Source organism: Calonectris borealis, chromosome 1 (assembly GCF_964195595.1).
Source record: "Calonectris borealis chromosome 1, bCalBor7.hap1.2, whole genome shotgun sequence".
Classification (NCBI taxonomy): domain Eukaryota; kingdom Metazoa; phylum Chordata; class Aves; order Procellariiformes; family Procellariidae; genus Calonectris; species Calonectris borealis.
In genome coordinates this window covers 87,937,027-87,953,919 of record NC_134312.1, presented here as the reverse complement: position 1 = coordinate 87,953,919, position 16,893 = coordinate 87,937,027, and the positions used below count along the sequence as shown (strand labels likewise).

At 45.1% G+C, this 16,893-nt stretch overlaps 1 protein-coding gene across 1 annotated transcript; it reads left to right on the top strand.

The window, feature by feature from the left end:
- The first annotated feature begins 923 nt into the window (after positions 1-923).
- Positions 924-12,359, top strand: HAO2 (hydroxyacid oxidase 2). Its single transcript, XM_075165814.1, has 7 exons — positions 924-1,070; positions 1,843-1,994; positions 2,822-3,105; positions 5,387-5,602; positions 7,404-7,562; positions 9,207-9,276; positions 10,566-12,359. Exons 1-7 carry the CDS (start codon positions 940-942, stop codon positions 10,619-10,621), a joined length of 1,068 nt encoding a protein of 355 aa, XP_075021915.1. The 5' UTR covers positions 924-939; the 3' UTR covers positions 10,622-12,359.
- Positions 12,360-16,893: the final 4,534 nt, after the last annotated feature.

Below are 16,893 nucleotides of genomic sequence, written 5' to 3'. Positions count from 1 at the left end.
TTCCTTGCACACGGGCATGGTTTGCTAAAACATTAATTTGCACAGCTTTTAGTCCTGGCTGGTTCAAAAGCACATAAGTGCAGGCATTTGCTAGGCAGCATTTATGTTGGTTTGATTAGACATCTGGGTCACACAACATCACTTCTCTTCCCTGAACGATTGAGGGTAGTTCTTAGAATTGTGTTTCATGTTTTGGAATTTGCTTTCACCAGGGTTTTCTCATAGTCTGTCCAAATTTTGTATGCTCCTTTTTTAGCATGTATCAGTGCTGCAGTATGTAATGCAAACACCCAGAAGGTATTTGTTACAAAGAGAAATGAAGATCTGTAGAAAAGACTTTGTTTTTCCGCAGCTCTGGCCTTGACAGTGACTTGCACTCAGAGTCTGGACATAGTTTTACAATGCGTTCATGCTGGAGCAGGTTAGATGTAGACTCTGTATTTACTTGCTTCCAGATTTTATGAGCTTGAATTTAGTCACTCCATAACTAATTGTTCAGTCAGGGAGCCGTCCTAAGGGGCAATCCAGCAAATGAAGTTTTGGGCCAACCTTTGAGGAGAATTAGTGGAACAAATAACCCAGCTAGTTTTAAGATGGAATTTATGACAGAATTATACAACTGCTGTGTCTTAAAATAGCAGAGGACCGAAAATGTCCTCTTTGGGTTTCTGTTCATTAAGACAGAATAAAGTCGGGCACAGAGATGCAAGCTTCTTCCTACTTTTATGGCTGCATTTGCAAGTTTTCCTCATACTAGGGGAGAGGATGAATGGCAAGATAGACTGACACAACCTCTCCGCAACTCTTCTACAGGATAGATGGGCCCAAGGTTTGCATTAAGTGACATTAGAGTCCCTGGAAGAGAGAATGACAGTTCAGGGATCTAATTTCCACTCCATGTTATTCTTTTCTTCAGGGTTCCCAGAGCCTCCCTCAGCAATGGCTATGGTGTGTCTTTCAGACTTCGAAGCTTATGCTAAAAAGTATTTACCCAAGATTGCTTGGGATTTTTTTGCAGCTGGAGCAGATGACTGTAGCACCCGAGATGAAAACATCCTGGCATATCAAAGGTAATGTGAGGAGGAGAGGAGGGGTGTTGTACTGGAAGCTTTTAAACGAAGTTTTTGTGCAAGTGTTTGGACTTCACAAGCAAAGATTCCTTACACCTTGCCCTTTCAAGGTGGTCCCCAAGCAAAATGCACTTACCTGAATGACATATGCTGTATGCTCTGATGCTAGTCTGAATATGACATAGATTGTATGAGGCATAAGGGATGCTGAGGGTCCAGGCAAATGGTAGGGTGTGGTGTGGTGTGGTATGGTATGGTATGGTATGACATGACATGACATGACATGACAGGAAAGGGGATAAGTAGCTATAATAGAATGAGATGCAATGGGGAGCATTTGGTGAACAGTAGGAAGTCTACGTGTAAGTAGTATGGGATTTCGGGAACATGCTGCAGACAGTGAGGGCAGGCACAATGTACAGTGAATGGTGGAGTGGCAGGCAGAGACCTGGGACTGGGGTGCAAGTAGAAGGAATCTGTGGGATGGACAGTGGGAGAACAAGAGCCAGTGAACGGAAGTGGGAAATGCAGAAATGATGTACTGTGGCCAGTGAGCAGGAGTATGGGATTAATGAAAGTGGAAGTGGCTGAACTGCTGGCTGAATTGACCCCTAAAAGCAAACAGAAAGGACAAAGAGCCTTTGTTATATGCTGTTTTCTTTATTGGCTCAGATTGCTGCATTGCAATAGATAAATGAAGACCTGGGTTCCATGAAACTTCAGAAAAGCCACTGGACAGCTACCATCCTGAAGGGTTTTTATTGCCTTACAGAATTCGTTTCCGGCCACGTATGCTGCGGGACGTATCCGTGATGGACATTAGGACTACGCTCCTGGGGACTGAAATCAGCTTTCCTGTAGGAATCGCCCCGACTGGCTTCCACCAGCTAGCATGGCCTGATGGAGAGAAAAGCACAGCCAGAGGTACTCTTCTGCTTTGTTGCCCTGTGGCAAAAAGGGGTTTGTGGAAAAGCCTCAAGAAGCTGTTAGGATGACTTGAAGTGTGACTGAGCAAAATCTTCAGGCTTGAAGGGGCAAAATCCTTTCCCACTTTCTGACTCCCCTTTTTGTGGATGATGCACTTGGGTCTGGTGACACAGAGTGCGTGGGAAGCCGTATAGACATTACTCTACTTCTCCAGCTACCACTATTACGAGATCAGCCCTGTGGAGACTGCTGCAAACTTAAGACAGAGACTGTGGACACATTTCTGGTGTACACCAAGGACCACACAGGTCCTCAGTGCTGTGAGTTCTAGATAGGACACAAAAGTGGTGGATGGGACTCAGCCTGTAAATTCCTTGTTACTGGTGTCTCCCTTGGAGAAAAGTATAACCTCTCTTCCCAAATCCTGTGGTGGGTTTGCAGAGCTGACCCCTGGAAATATCTTTTTTTCCTGCATCTCTTTCTGTGTACACTGAGTGCATTTGCCAGTATGTTTCTGCGAGGACAGAGTCATAAAGATAAAGTTCATGTTTTTAAAAAAAAACAGTTGCAAAATGAAAGCACCACTTGGTAAATTACCTCTCCCTTTCCTGCCTTCTTAACCATGATCCTACAACAGTACATGGTAAATATAGCCATTTTTAACCCCAGGGGCATATTTGCCAATTGGTAGAGCGCTGTGTTTGGTAGGATATATGTAAAACAGGAGTCCTCTGCAAACTGTATATAAAAAACTTTTGTACCTGGTATCTGGCAGGACCGTTCAAATGACCTTGATTCTGATTATTTTCCAATACCTCCCGAAGCGGCCAAAGCGATGAACACCTGTTACATTGCCAGCACGTACTCCACCTGCACGCTGGAGGAGATCTCCGCGGCCGCCCCCGGCGGCCTCCGGTGGTTCCAGCTCTACATCCACCGCAACAGGGCGGTTTCCCAGCAGCTGGTCCAACGGGCGGAGGCCTTGGGTTTCCAGGGCCTCGTCCTCACCGCAGATCTGCCCTACACGGGCAAAAGACGTGATGATGTCCGCAATGGTTTCCGCCTTCCTCCCCACATGAAACTGAAGAACTTGGAAGGAGCCTTTGAGGTTTGTAAAATGAGCCCGTCCTTTCATTCACTGCGCTGGCGTGTACCACATGAGACAAAAACCACCGGGTAACTGCTGCTTTGGCATCTCTGTACCCAGGGCGTATCTTCTCCCCTTCTGGTTCTGCAGTGTCCTGGCTTGACCTCCTGCCAGCCTGAGTTCTGGCTTCAAAATCACAGTCCAGCTGCCTTAGAGACACTGATCTCCACCCCCATTGTAATTATTCTTCTCCGGAGACATGTGCTTTCTGGAGCTGATGAACATGAACTCAGGAAAAAAAGGAGAGTTTATGACCTTTGGAAGAAGGGGCAGGCAACTCAGGAGGACTACAAGGATGTCGTGAGTTTATGCAGGGAGAAAATTAGAAGGGCCAAAGCCCAACTAGAACTTAATCTGGCTACTGCCATAGAAGACAATAAAAAATGTCTCTATAAATACATTAACAACAAAAGGAGGGCTAAGGAGAATCTCCACCCTTTATTGGATGTGGGGGGAAACATAGTGACAAAGGGTGAGGAAAAGGCAGAGGTACTTAATGCCTTCTTTACCTCAGGCTTTATTAGTAAGACCAGTTGTTCTCCAGGTACCCAGCCCCCTGAGCTAGAAGACAGGGACGGGGAGCAAAATGAAGCCCCCATAATCCAAGGGGAAATGGTTAGCGACCTGCTACACCATTTAGAAGACACAAGGGTACTGAGGGAGCTGGCAGAAGTGCTCACCAAGCCACTTTCCATCATTTATCAGCAGTCCTGGCTAACCGGTGAGGTCCCAGTTGACTGGAGGTTAGCAAACGTGACGCCCATCTATGAGAAGGGCCGGAAGGAGGATCCGGGGAACTACAGGCCTGTCAGTCTGACCTCAGTGCCAGGGAAGGTTATGGAGCAGATCATCCTGAGTGCCATCACACGGCACGTACAGGACAACCAGGTGATTGGGCCCAGTCAGCATGGATTTATGAAAGGCAGGTGCTGCTCAACTAACTTGATGTCCTTCTATGACAAGATGACCCACTTAGTGCATAAGGGAAAGGCTGTGGATGTGTTCTACCTAGACTTTAGTAAAGCCTTTGACACCATTTCCCACAGCGTTCTCCTAGAGAAACTGGCAGCTCACGGCTTGGATGGGCATACTCTTCACTGGGTCAAAAACTGGCTGGATGGCTGGGCCCAAAGAGTTGTGGTGAATGAAGTTAAATTCAGTTGGCGACTGCTCACAAGTGGTATTCCTAAGTATTGGGGCCAGTTCTGTTCAATCTCTTTATCAATGATCTGGATGAGGGGATCAAGTGCTCCCTCAGTAAGTTTGCAGATGACACCAAGTTGGGCAGGAGTGTTGACCTGCTGGAGGGTAGGAAGGCTCTGCAGAGGGACCTGGACAGACTGGATCGATGGGCTGAGGCCAACTGTATGAGGTTCAACAAGGCCAAGTGCCGGGTCCTGCACTTCGGCCACAACCCCAGGCAATGCTACAGGCTTGGGGAAGAGTGGCTGGAAAGCTGCCCAGAGGAAAAGGACCTGGGGGTGCTGATTGACAGCCGGCTGAACATGAGCCGGCAGTGTGCCCAGGTGGCTAGAAGGCCAATGGCATCCTGGCTTGTATCAGAAATAGTGTGGCCAGCAGGACTAGGGAAGTGATTGTCCCCTTGTACTCGGCACTGGTGAGGCCGCACCTTGAATACTGTGTTCGGTTTTGGGCCCCGCACTACAAGAAAGACGTTGAGGTGCTGGAGCGTGTCCAGAGAAGGGCAAGGAAGCTGGTGAAGGGTCTAGAGCACAAGTCTTATGAGGAGCGGCTGAGGGAACTGGGGTTGTTTAGCCTGGAGACAAGGAGGCTGAGGGGAGACCTCATCGCTCTCCAGAACTACCTGAAAGGAGGTTGTAGCGAGGTGGGTGTTGGTCTCTTCTCCCAAGTAACAAGCGATAGGACGAGAGGAAGTTGCGCCAAGGGAGGTTTAGATTGGATATTAGGAAAGTTTTCTTCACCAAAAGGGTTGTCAAGCCTTGGAACAGGCTGCTCAGGGAAGTGGTTGAGTCACCATCCCTGGTGGTATTTAGAAGACATGTAGATGTGGTGCTTAGGGACATGGTTTAGTGGTGGCCTTGGCAGTGCTAGGTTAACGGTTGGATTCAATGATCTTAGAGGTCTTTTCCAACCGAAACGACTCTACGATTCTATGTCTGTCAGCAAGTTTAATTTATCTGTTCTAGGGCAGGGAAAGACTTCAAGGGGCCTCTGTATTGTTACAGCTCAGATGAGGTTTCCTTCTGTCCTATGGCTGTAGGGAGATGACCGTTCTGAGTACGGACTGCCACCCAACAGCTTGGATCCTTCGGTCACGTGGAACGATATCTACTGGCTGAGGAGCCTGACCCACCTGCCCATCATCATCAAAGGCATCTTGACGAAAGAAGATGCAGAGCTGGCAGTGAGACATGGAGTTCAGGGAATTATTGTGTCCAATCATGGTGGAAGACAACTGGATGGAGGACCTGCCACTGTGAGTGAGAAAAACGGGTGTCCCATGAGTGTTTGTTGTATGCACATTTGCACTAACCTGGGTATCTCTATGCTCGTCTTTGTATATATGCTTCTGGTGGGCTTGTGTGTTCGTTGCGTGGCTGTGGATGTGTGCAGATGTACTTTAGCTTTAAACTGGTAGGATGCATGCCTTGGCACGGGTTACCCACTCAAGTATTTTCTCAGCTTCTTGGGAGGGTTCTGTAAGCAGCACTGAACCCACATAACTGCAGATAAACTACTGGCCTAAGTTAGTAACAGTTTTCTGCCTATGTCTTCATTAGATGGTGCAGTGCACACGTACTCTTTGCGCACTGCAGCAAAAATAAAACAAAGCTCTGGAACCAAAAATGTACAAATGAGAGCATAATGTATTCGCATTGTTCACATCTGCCAAAACATGCACAAACAATGCGGCTAGATTTAGTGAGCGGTCTGCTTGCGTATTTACAGACTCAAGTCTAAATGGGAATTTATTGACTTTCATGAGCCAGAAAAAGGATAACTTATCTGGAGAAAAATTCCCCACTTTTTAATCTGTACAAAGAAATTGTGGGTTGTTTGGACATATATGTATTTCGCTGTATTTAATTTGGCTTCTGTCAATTTTTCCAATTGTTCTTTTACAGTTGCATAGTATGTTACGGACTTTCTTTTCTCTGTTTTCCTCTGTAAAATAAAAATAGGCACCAGGGAATTCTTGTCTATTCTGTCAAGGCTGGCAATAATGATTAAAAAAAAAATCTAAATGCTAACGACATAATAATGGAAATGGCATCCACATTAAACTGCTCTTCTATCTTAGAAGTTTCTTTACATACACAGACAAACCAGTAGATACCTAGTTCAGCTCTGCTACTCCTCTGGTACCAAGACTGGCAGCAGAAGCTATTGTCCTTGCTCTTGGTGAGCTACTCCTGGAAAATTTCAGTCTGAAAGTTTTCAGTCTGAAATTCTGAAAAAAATTTTGACCAGTTGGAAAAATCTACTTAGTAATCTTAGTTATAGTTACTCTACTTAAAAAGGTGAAAAGAAGTCAAAAGAGTATAGGAGACTGCAGAAAAGAGACCTTTGGCTTTGCTGCAAAGGAGAGTTAATTAGGTCTAGTGCAATGTCCTGCCACTGGTTATACTTGCCTTTGGGACCAGAGCCAGCATCTCTGCGTGGTACTGCCCTGCGCAACCAGCCTGGCACTGCCCTGCGCTCTACGGAAAAAGACCTTAGGGAATCAGGAGACTTAGCCTGGAGGAAATGATATATTGACTGTACTACATAGCAAATGAAAACCTTCATAGATGCTTTAGGGGGTTTGAGGAGGCTTTCTACAGGTGGTCACCAGGATTAGGTTGAAATGTGAGTTTAGGCAATTTGGACAGCAGGGAGAATTTGACATCAGCCTTTTTTACAAACATTTGTATCATTCATCGTTGTCTCAAATGAAAGTAAGATATTAACAACAATTATTTCCATTGAAATTTATTTTAAAAATTTTTCAGAAAGCAAGTGAAAATGTTACTTTTTCACTTATCAGAAGTGCTAGCAAAGAATATCAGTATAAGCAAAGCACTGGAAAATGGAATTAACTATCTGGCAAACAGAACAGGGAGCTGCACTTTGTTCTGCAGCTTTTGGTGCCAAGCTATTTGTGATGCATTGACACATTTCGTTTCGAGAAAGTATGCTATTAAAGCATTGCATCCCTGCCTGTCTCTTTGGAATATCTCCTCCTTCTCTTGGAATCAAAAGCTGACCTCAAGGTGAGAGGGGTTGCTTCTTTGCAGATTGATGCTCTGGTTGAAGTTGTGGAGGCAGTACAAGGCAGAGTCGAAGTTTATTTAGATGGTGGAATACGAAAAGGAAGTGACGTATTAAAAGCACTGGCACTGGGAGCAAAATGCGTCTTTATTGGAAGACCAGCTTTATGGGGTCTGGCTTACAAGGTGAGTAAGGAGCTTTGAGTTTGTATGTCTGCTTCTCATACTCTCCAACACTCCGTTGTTGTTATTTAAAAGTCATAGAGACAGTTTTCACCAGTGAAGAATCTTACCCTTTTTTTTTTTGTTTTGCTGAATTTTAAGTGGAAACACCCCAAACTGAATGAAAACCAGACATTTTCTGTGATTTAAAAATACCACTGAATTTTATGATTTCAAATATGATTTTGAAGCTGATAACATTTTTTGTGGGACCTGATTTCTTGGTGTTGCAGTTTGGTGCTAAAATACCGTAGGTCTCAGGACCATCAGTCCTTTTGAAAATTGGAGGCAGGCTTATTTGCCACAAAGATGAGTCTGACAATTTTATTTGCTGTCAGCTTACTTGGAAACAATATATGGTTTTGATACAGCAGTTTCATAGCGGTGTTATGAATTCTTCAGAAATACATATAGAACTCCATCCCACTGATGTGCGAAACATTTTGGACAAGACTGAGCACAACCATGTTCTGTAGGTGCCTGAGCGTGCCACTTCTATCTCAGTTCCAGCTTTCTGCTTCATATTTCTATGATCCAGAGTCATGAATTAGGCCTCTGATGCAGCAGGTTAACATAATATAATTAAAATTAAAATGTAATTGTACCAGTTGTTTGCTTTGTTAAATTTTTGCTTTTTAGCCTCTGGATTGGAGCTTTCAAGCATTTCTCTAGAAGAAATATTTATTTTTATGGTCTAGAAACATTTCCTATCTTTTAAATGAGACTTCTGTCCAGTGGTGTGATTGCTGTGGATTCCAGTAGCTAGGCTTTAAGCAAGAAATCACCTGAATCTTCTGAGAAACCTGGAAGAGTTGGCAGCACTGCTTCTGTTGCGAGTAAACAGAGAAAAAGGACCTAACATGAAAAGGGTGTTGCTGTGAGGTGCCTGCATTTTTTCCACAATGCAAACAGAAAGGAGATGAGATTTTTTGAGTTCAGCTGCGCTCTATATTCTATAGAGTATTCCTAAAGATGTATCTCAGTGGCACTACCCTAGCACACAAGAGAGGAAGGGCATGAACAAGCACTGACATTGTCTGCACCCAAAGCATTCTTTATTGCAAGAAACAAAAATAAAATTTAAAGGAAAAAAATCCTCCAATATTTTACAGTAAGATCAAAATCATATGTACATTTTATTGGATTTTGAGCTTCTTGGTGTCATTTGCTCCGAGGAAAACCCACAGTGTACTATTTTTAAAGATCCAGTCTGGTATCTGAGTAAACTAAAGTTTTTAAAGCTGTACCATATATAAAACTCTCAATACTTCATAAAATACTGTCAGCATTGTAAGGCTTGACATTTTAAAACAAGCCCGTTGGTGGAGGTTAACTGAAAGCTAAGAAAAAAAAAGCTAGAAAATGTCAGAAGTGAAAAACAGCTTTGTTTTCTTTCCTTGTTCAGATGTATCACAAAAGGAAAAGCATCTAAATTAATCTGTGATGAATTGAGCACATCCGTCATATCATTTTAATCATTTATCTGTATGAGAGACTGGAATTGGCACGGACTTAAGGGACTGTCCCAGCTCTCACAGTGCAAGCATCCTGCAGCATTGCTCTGTGCCAGTGCTCCTTTTACCCTGACTGCTTTCTTTGTTGGAGCAGGGTGAAGAAGGTCTTCAAGACGTTTTGAGAATTTTGCAGGAGGAGTTTCGTTTGTCGATGGCCTTAGCTGGTAAGCATTTTGCAGGTTGTTTGTAATTGGTGATACACAGCTTTCCGCATGCAAGCCATCTAAAATCAGAAGTCTGATGGATGGGTCACAAAAAGGGAATCCGTGTGAGCTGTGCTGGTTCTAGTTGCTGTATTTAAGGTGATTCTTTGCTTCCTGTGAAACCACTTGGCATTTCAGGCACCGTAGCCGTGAAGCTTGCACGGAGGAAGTAGGTTAAAGTAGCTTTCTGACCCAATTAGAGAGATGCAAAACTGCTAAGTAGAGCTGAGCAAAACTTGGAATTTCTGTTCTGCTGGGAATTGCAGCACATGTTTTTCAGTATTTAATTTAATGTTTACCAGGGTAAAATGCAACCAATTTTTTTGCTGCATGAAAAGGTCAGAAAAAAATGGATGCAGAATTTTTCTCTGTGTATTAAAGAATACAGTCTGTTGGTGCAGGTTCAAATCTCTTCATCCCACGTGCTTTAAAAGCCTCTGTGTCTCCTCCAAGCTTTTACTGTTGTTCCTCATTCTGCGTTTCTCACTTCTGCTCCTACCAGTAGCTGCCATGTTTGACCCCATCACTGAAAAGCAAATTTGCACAGCTCAGTGCAAACTCCAGTTTCACACATGAACAAGTACGACATGCAGATCCAGTGCAGAAGTATTCAGCCATCAGCAAAGGGTCTTATCCCACTTCAAATCATGTTTTAAAGATTTTCATGCTCTAGCGACCATGAACTCAAGCGGATAGCAATGCTGATTGGGAGACTGGAACTGAAATCCCGTTGGGCGTTTCTTAATAGGCTGGTTTTTTTGGGTTACTTTTTCAACTAGTAAAGATTCCTACAAGGTTTTTTTCCAGGAGGCTCTCACACTTCTTTACATGCAAAAGGGCACTGAACTCAGCAAGAGTAGCAGGCTGAGACCTTTTTGACAGGGCTTCATTTGACCAAATGAAATGGCCACGCAAATCTCCACCTCCGGTCACTTGACACACGGCAGTCCCTGTGTCTTTTCTGTCTACCTTTCACTTCTGGCTGGATCAGATGGCTCCCTGCTCAGCTTGTTTTAAGGATCCTTTTTTTTCATGTTTCTAACTTTTCTTGTGTGTGGGAAGCCTGGTGCCTAACCTCAAGGCTGAAGATGCTATTAAGGAGTAGGGCTCCTCTGAGTGAGCTGTTGAAGTACCAACCTATCCCCACATGGCTCATACAAGACTAGACCGTGATTCAGAGAGGGGGCCTTCCAAGTTTCATCCACAGACTTTTCTCTCTCACCAACGTTTCATTTCTCTATTTATTTCAGGCTGCGCCAGTGTCTCAGAGATTGGCCAACACCTAGTTCAGTTCTCAAAGCTGTGAAGAGCCTCCTGCAATGCCCACCAAACAGAGGCAGCTCACGCTGCCCAACAGACTGAAGAGGTCCCAACAGACTGAAGAGAGAAAAAGGAGGTGCAAACATTGAATGTGCAATAAGTATCTGATAAGGCCTTCAGGAAACTTCTGAGGAGATCAGGAAAGGCTCCATGTTAACAAAGGCCGTTATCTGCTTTTATTGAGACTGATGAGTTCTTTAACACTTTGGGTAATTGTTACTTGCTTTTAAATACATTTACCTTAAACTGGCTGTTCTGTGGCATTACCTGTGTTGGGCCTTATTTCCAAGCTCTGTTACATCGGGCAGCCAGACATGGAAAACTATGTCCCTTGCTTCTTCCACTTGGTTGTCCTACCAAGTCCGACTGCAACTCAAGCTACACACCTTTCCTGCTCCGGGGCAGTAAGCATTGTGGCTGATACCTTCCATAGCTTGGGCTTTCCTGGATGTATGCATAGCAGATACAGAAACAAGATGCATCAGCTAACAGGCATCCCAGCTACCCTTTGGAGATGGGGGCAGTTCTTGCCCACTGCTTCTAAATGCAGAGCAATGACATCACTAGTAACCAAAGCAACACCCTGTGCTCTCTGCCGAGAGAGCCTCTTCCTTCCCTACATAGTTAATTTGCACGGCAAACTCATCCGAGCAGTGGTCAGGACCTATGCATTCTCAGAGCACAGCACAAGTTTGTGGCAGTGAATATAAATAACTCACCCGGTGCCCTGGTCTCTGCTGATGGATGAGCATGGCCAGCACAGGCTGATGGAGTGGGCAGGGGCTGCCAGCACCACCAGCGTGTGGCCTTTGCTCTCGGAAGATGGTGCAGAGGCAGCGGTGCACCTGCTGCCAGAGTAGACCAGCATAAACCCTTGCTCTCCAATGTAACAGAAATGTGTCCTCATCCCTTCCCTGTCCAAGGTTCTTCCTGAGATGTGGGTCTTGCCTCCCCATGAGGAAGCGCACCCTTGGCTGTGCCACCCACCTGCCCGCACCTGGTGGTGATGGATCCTTAATAACAACTAGGAGCTCGCTCGCTCCTTCCTTCCTTCCTTCCTTCTTTCCTTCCTTCCTTCCTTCTTTCCTTCCTCCTTTCCTTCCTTCCTTCCTTCCTCCCTTTTTCTTTTCTTTCTTTCTTTTCTTCCTTTCTTTTCTTTCTTTTCTTCTAGTTCTCTTTCACCTGGATGGTTCCTTTTCTGTAGCACTCCTTAGAGCACAATCTTCAGCTAGACCACCTAATCTTCCTCTTTCTTCCTCATTCCATTTCCTTGCATCATCTCTCTGTCCCTCACCAGCCCCCCTTCCCCATTACTTTTCTTCAGAAAAATTTCAGTCCTCATCTAGGCTATTATTTCTGTGTATCGCTGACTATCATGAGTCTCCCAGTGTCATGGACCTTTGGTGGGAATGCCAGAGCTGCCTTCTGGCTGCCCAAAGAGGAGAGCAAGAAAGCCTGCTGCTGCCCAGAGCTGAGGGAGCTACTGGGGAGCGGAGATGAGGCAGAGTGGGGGCAGGTAGGGTCCTGCAGCCAGGGCAGAAGTCTGTTGATGTTGTATTATTTGGAGCTGATGTCCCTTGGGGTTTGTCTGTGTCAATAGGCTGCAGCATGAGTATTTACTCTGAACTATTCTCCCTAGGAGGAGTTTAACAATACTTGGTTTTTAATCTTTATATAATGCTGTCCAAGTAAAGGTGTAAACAGAATTCATCTATTTAAAATGGCTAAAGCCCCTGTGTGCACATTTGGTCTTTGTTATAAATGTGTTGTGTAAATCGGTGGGGAATTGGGCCAGTGTAATGGGAAAGAAGCTGAATCTCCGTAAAGTGTTTAACTGATTTAACTAATCAGGTCTTTTAAATGAGGCTAGGTAAACTAGGACTGTACATACATGAAAACTGCTAAATGTGCCTCATCTTTACAAATGCAATATGATCTTAAAAATATCTGGTAAGATACCTGACCTTGTTTTCTTATAAATAATTTTTAAGACCAGACTCACCGGTGCAGCCACTGCTTTTATGGCACTTTATGGCAGCACAAAATGACTGAGGGGTGCTGGGCAGCAATGGGATGGCACATGTCACTTTGTGCCAAAGAAGTACCAACTTGCTGGGCACTTCCTCTGCTTAGTGCACCTCCCAGTCTTCCCATGCACACAAGGCTCCCTTTCTTGGCAACCTCGGACAGCGGGCTCCTGCAAATGGCACTGCCCTGGGCACCAGGCACGGGCACTGCCAAGTGGGGCCTCTCTCTGCTCCCCTTGGAGCTCTGGCACTGTTCAGTAAAAGCACCGAGAACAAGGGGCTGCAGGCAGGGAAGAGCGATGCTCTGTGGGCTAGTGATTGAGGTTGTCCTGGGTATGAGGGTGAAGGTGGGGGCGCAAGGTCGTTACTTCACCCAGTAATTACTTGGAGGAAAATGCCACACGAGCCGCTGGCGCACGGGGCCACATGGTTACCTGACCCTGGCTCGGAGTGCTCTGTGGCCAAGTTTCAACAAGAAAGTGCCAGCTCTCCTCCCACGAAACTGCCTGTGAGCTTCTTCAGTCAAAGCTCTCTCCTGGCAGAGAAGAGGTGCTGCTTCTTCTGTGGAGGAGAAGGCATGTGTGCTCCCCCAATTCCTGCTAAGCACATTGCCCACTGGCTCCTGGTGTACAAGGGAAAGGGGGGGCAGCAGCAGCACCTCCTTTTGCCGTATCTAGGAAGAACCAGATGAGGGTCATTAGCTCCTAAACTTGCTAGAAGAGAGGCTTCCAGCTTATGCAAATGGCGGTGGCTGAAGGGGCCTGCTGGCAGGCCTGAGACATCTGGCTGAGCTCTGGAGAGAAGCAGGATTTCCAGCATGCCTCCTCTGATACATCTTGCCCTTTGAGCTTTCGGATTTTTTTAGATCTGTGTCTGGATGATCTAGAAGACCTAGACATGGGCATGTGAAGTGTGAGAGTGAGCAGGTGCCTGAATTTAGCTGCTGTCTTCTGGAGCTGATGCTGTGAAATGGGAAAGGAGATGGTGAGAGGCTAAGACAACTGCATTTAAGCTCTGTTTCCATGAAAATGAGCTCCTCTGTCTCCCTGGTAGATGACCATCAAGGCCTTTGCTCCTTATTCTACACTTCCATTCACTGAAAGAAATCCCTTTTGTTTGGAGAAATCCAGGTACTGAAAAATCATCCATTTCTCACCTGCATTTCACTTAGATACCTTTAACTTGCAGTCAGACTCTGTCAATGCTCCATGCATGGCATGGCTGGTCTGCTCGTGCCGCTCCTCACAGCAGTCTGTGCTCCTCGGAGCAGAGGAGGTGCTCAAGGCTGCTCTGCTGAGGCAGAAAAACCTCTCATTTCAGGCTCCAGAGTCTCAGCTTTCATTTAAAGCCAACAAAACAAGATGCTAGAAAGCATGTCGCTGTTACAGTTGTGAAGGAAATCTTTCAAGGAGGAAAGCCATCTTAAGCAACGCAGAGATGTCTGCTGGAGCTGAAGCAATTGTGCGAGGATCATGCCACAAGGATCAGTGCCAAAGGGGAACCACTACGGAATCGGGCATGTGCATCCTGGGGGCAAGTGATAAAGCCGCTCTTCAGTTGAGGTTGCAAGGGCAAGCCACCGCCCGTGGCAGACTGCCATTTCTGGGGCAAAGAGCCAGCTCCCAGCAGTGCAGACCCCCTTTGGCAGCCTGCTTTGGAACTGGCAGCTGTCCTGGTGCCCACTTCCCTGGCACGTGCGGGAGGAGCCACGCTATCAATAAGCGACCTTCTGCATAAGCCCTACTTTACATTGGCCTTAAGGAGGCAGAAGAGAGAAGCTCGCCCTGTTAGCTCACTCTGCTTAGACCTGAATTCCTTGCAGAGATAACAGTGTCTGCAGTGATCTTCCAGAGGCCTTCACATGGAGGCCTTCCTCTCTGTTCCAGTAATAATAAACCTTGCCAGCAGACTGACGGCACGGCAGATAAGACCGAGGAATAATACCATATCACATGCTTTGATGGACTTCAAGGATGTACAAAAAGAGGCTGAGACAACTGGGTGTGCTCAGTCCTGAGAAGGATAAAGATAGGGGGAGGGGGGATCACATCACTGTCTTTTAATACTCAGTTGGAGGGAACGGAGAAGGTGCAGCCCAACTTCTTGGACATGTGCAGTAAAAGGGTGAAAGGCAATGGACACAAGTTGCAATGAAAAAATTCACCCTGAGGGTGGTCAGATGCTGCAACAGAGGGTTTGTGAAGTCTCCATCCTTAGAGATGGAGACCGGGCAAGGTTTTGAACAACTTCATCTAATCTGATGCTGCTTTGAGAAGAGGTTGGGTCAGAGACCTCCAGAGGCTCCTTTCAATCTAAATTGTTGGGGGACATCACAGAATCATAAAACAAGAGCCGCACATCAGATGTATACCCTGCCGTACTGGTGCGTTGCTATGATCAACTACCATGGAGCTGCAGAGGCAGCACCTATATCTCTGTGAAAGAGGCTGCAGAAAGCATTTTCTGAGGGAAAAAGAAAGCTATTTGGTGAGTGAGCTTAAAAGAAGAGCTCACAGGGTTCGACCTCGCTGAGTCTATTGAACAACTTTTCCAAGGCTTTGGAAGTTTTCTACGATCTGGATTAAGCCTGTGCCAATGCGTACTAAAGTCTCATGCCCCCTTTCTACACCCTGTCCTGCTTTCTGTATTTGATTGTTGTGAATGTCTCTGATGCAAATTCAAGCAAGGTCAAATCTTGCAAAAAAATTATGCCTGAAGAGATTGTAAACATGTGGGTTAAGGACTAATCAAACCCTGCTGCCTCCCAACATCCCAGGAGGATGTAGCAGGGACAAGGAATCAGTCTGTTTACAAGGGTAGTTTATCTACAAAATGGATCCAAATATAAACATTTCCCTTTGGCATAGGATGCAAATTTCTATGGCCTTTAAATATATAATTCACTTATCAATTTCAGTTGAGGAAACACAGTTCTACCTAAAACTAAAGGGAAAATGAGACTAAATGTTTGTTTCCAGTTAACTGCCCAACTCATGTGCTGTCTAATATAGCCAAGAATACTACAAGTAAGTCTTTCTGATCTTATAGATCATGTAATAAAAGTTTGCAATCACTTTCTCCCTTCTATCAAAAGAATTTTGGTACTACTGAAATAGGAGATATTTTCTTTGTCACGTTTGAATACACAGAAACATTGAGACCTCCTAAGGTGGTCATCTTCATACCTTGGTTAAAGTGTCTTAAAACTGTTCCCCACTGTGAGAAGTTGTGTTTATTCAGAGTTTGATTCAGCACAGCTGTCCAAAAGTTAATTATTTAAGTCTTGTTGCCTCTTGTCAATGTGTAACCAGAAGAGAGAGGAAAACGTTTCCAGGAGGGAACAGTGCCTCCCACCGTGAAGGGGAGAAGCTTTCCTAGAGTAAATCTACATCTCAAAGTACACCCTCTTTCCCAGAGCTGCCAGCATCTAGGCATTTTGAGCTTACAGGCATATGATTGTAAGAAACACATTAATTTTTCACACGAGAAGCACGTGGATTTTTTTTGTGGCTTTTTGGTCACAATTACTCTATGTTTAGACAGCAAAAGCTCCAGTTAAATAATGAGCATGCCTTTGCTTTTCCCTGCTTCAGTCCTCGTCAGTCTGGGCAACAGGGCAGACTCCAGAAACCCCTTTCCTAAATCAGACTTCGTTTCTGGAAAAAAGGATCTGTTCTTCTCTTCTTACTCCCAGATAGCTTCTTTTGCCTGATTGCACAATTAAACAGCATCGCCCTCTGTAAAAGTATATTTTATCCTACCTAAAACTTCCGTGCTCTGCAATGTTATTGCATTTATTCATTCCAGTACCATGATACAGTTTGTTCTCAGTGCTGTTGGGAATTTTTCCTTCACTATTTCTCTCTTACTGTCTTCTCATCTCCACTACATTCCCCCAATCCCTTTTTCTCCTTGTGAGAAGGCTAAGAAAATGTGTTCTCCTAACACCAGCCAGCCATTGCCCCAAAGTATCTTTGTCACAGTAAGCACCAATAAAGCTGGAGAATCAACACTGTTCCTGGACCAGCAGATTAGGGACATGGCTGTGATGGGACAAGGTGGATTGCACATATACTAAGCTATCCACGTAGTCCATGTACAGCAATTCTCCAACATCATAAGCCAAAATTTACAAGCTCTGATTTTCTAAAAGATACTCTTAGACATGCAGCCCATTCCACAGCAAAATACCAGATCGTGAAGGCCTCATTTTACAGTGAAGTCAAGCAGA

Bases quoted from the DNA above. Each gene is read 5' to 3' on its own strand.
- HAO2 (XM_075165814.1), top strand. From the start codon at position 940: ATGGCTATGGTGTGTCTTTCAGACTTCGAAGCTTATGCTAAAAAGTAT. The intron at 5,603-7,403 runs GTGAGTGAGAAA...GCTTCTTTGCAG, and splicing joins TGGATGGAGGACCTGCCACT to ATTGATGCTCTGGTTGAAGT. The intron at 7,563-9,206 runs GTGAGTAAGGAG...TTGTTGGAGCAG, and splicing joins TATGGGGTCTGGCTTACAAG to GGTGAAGAAGGTCTTCAAGA.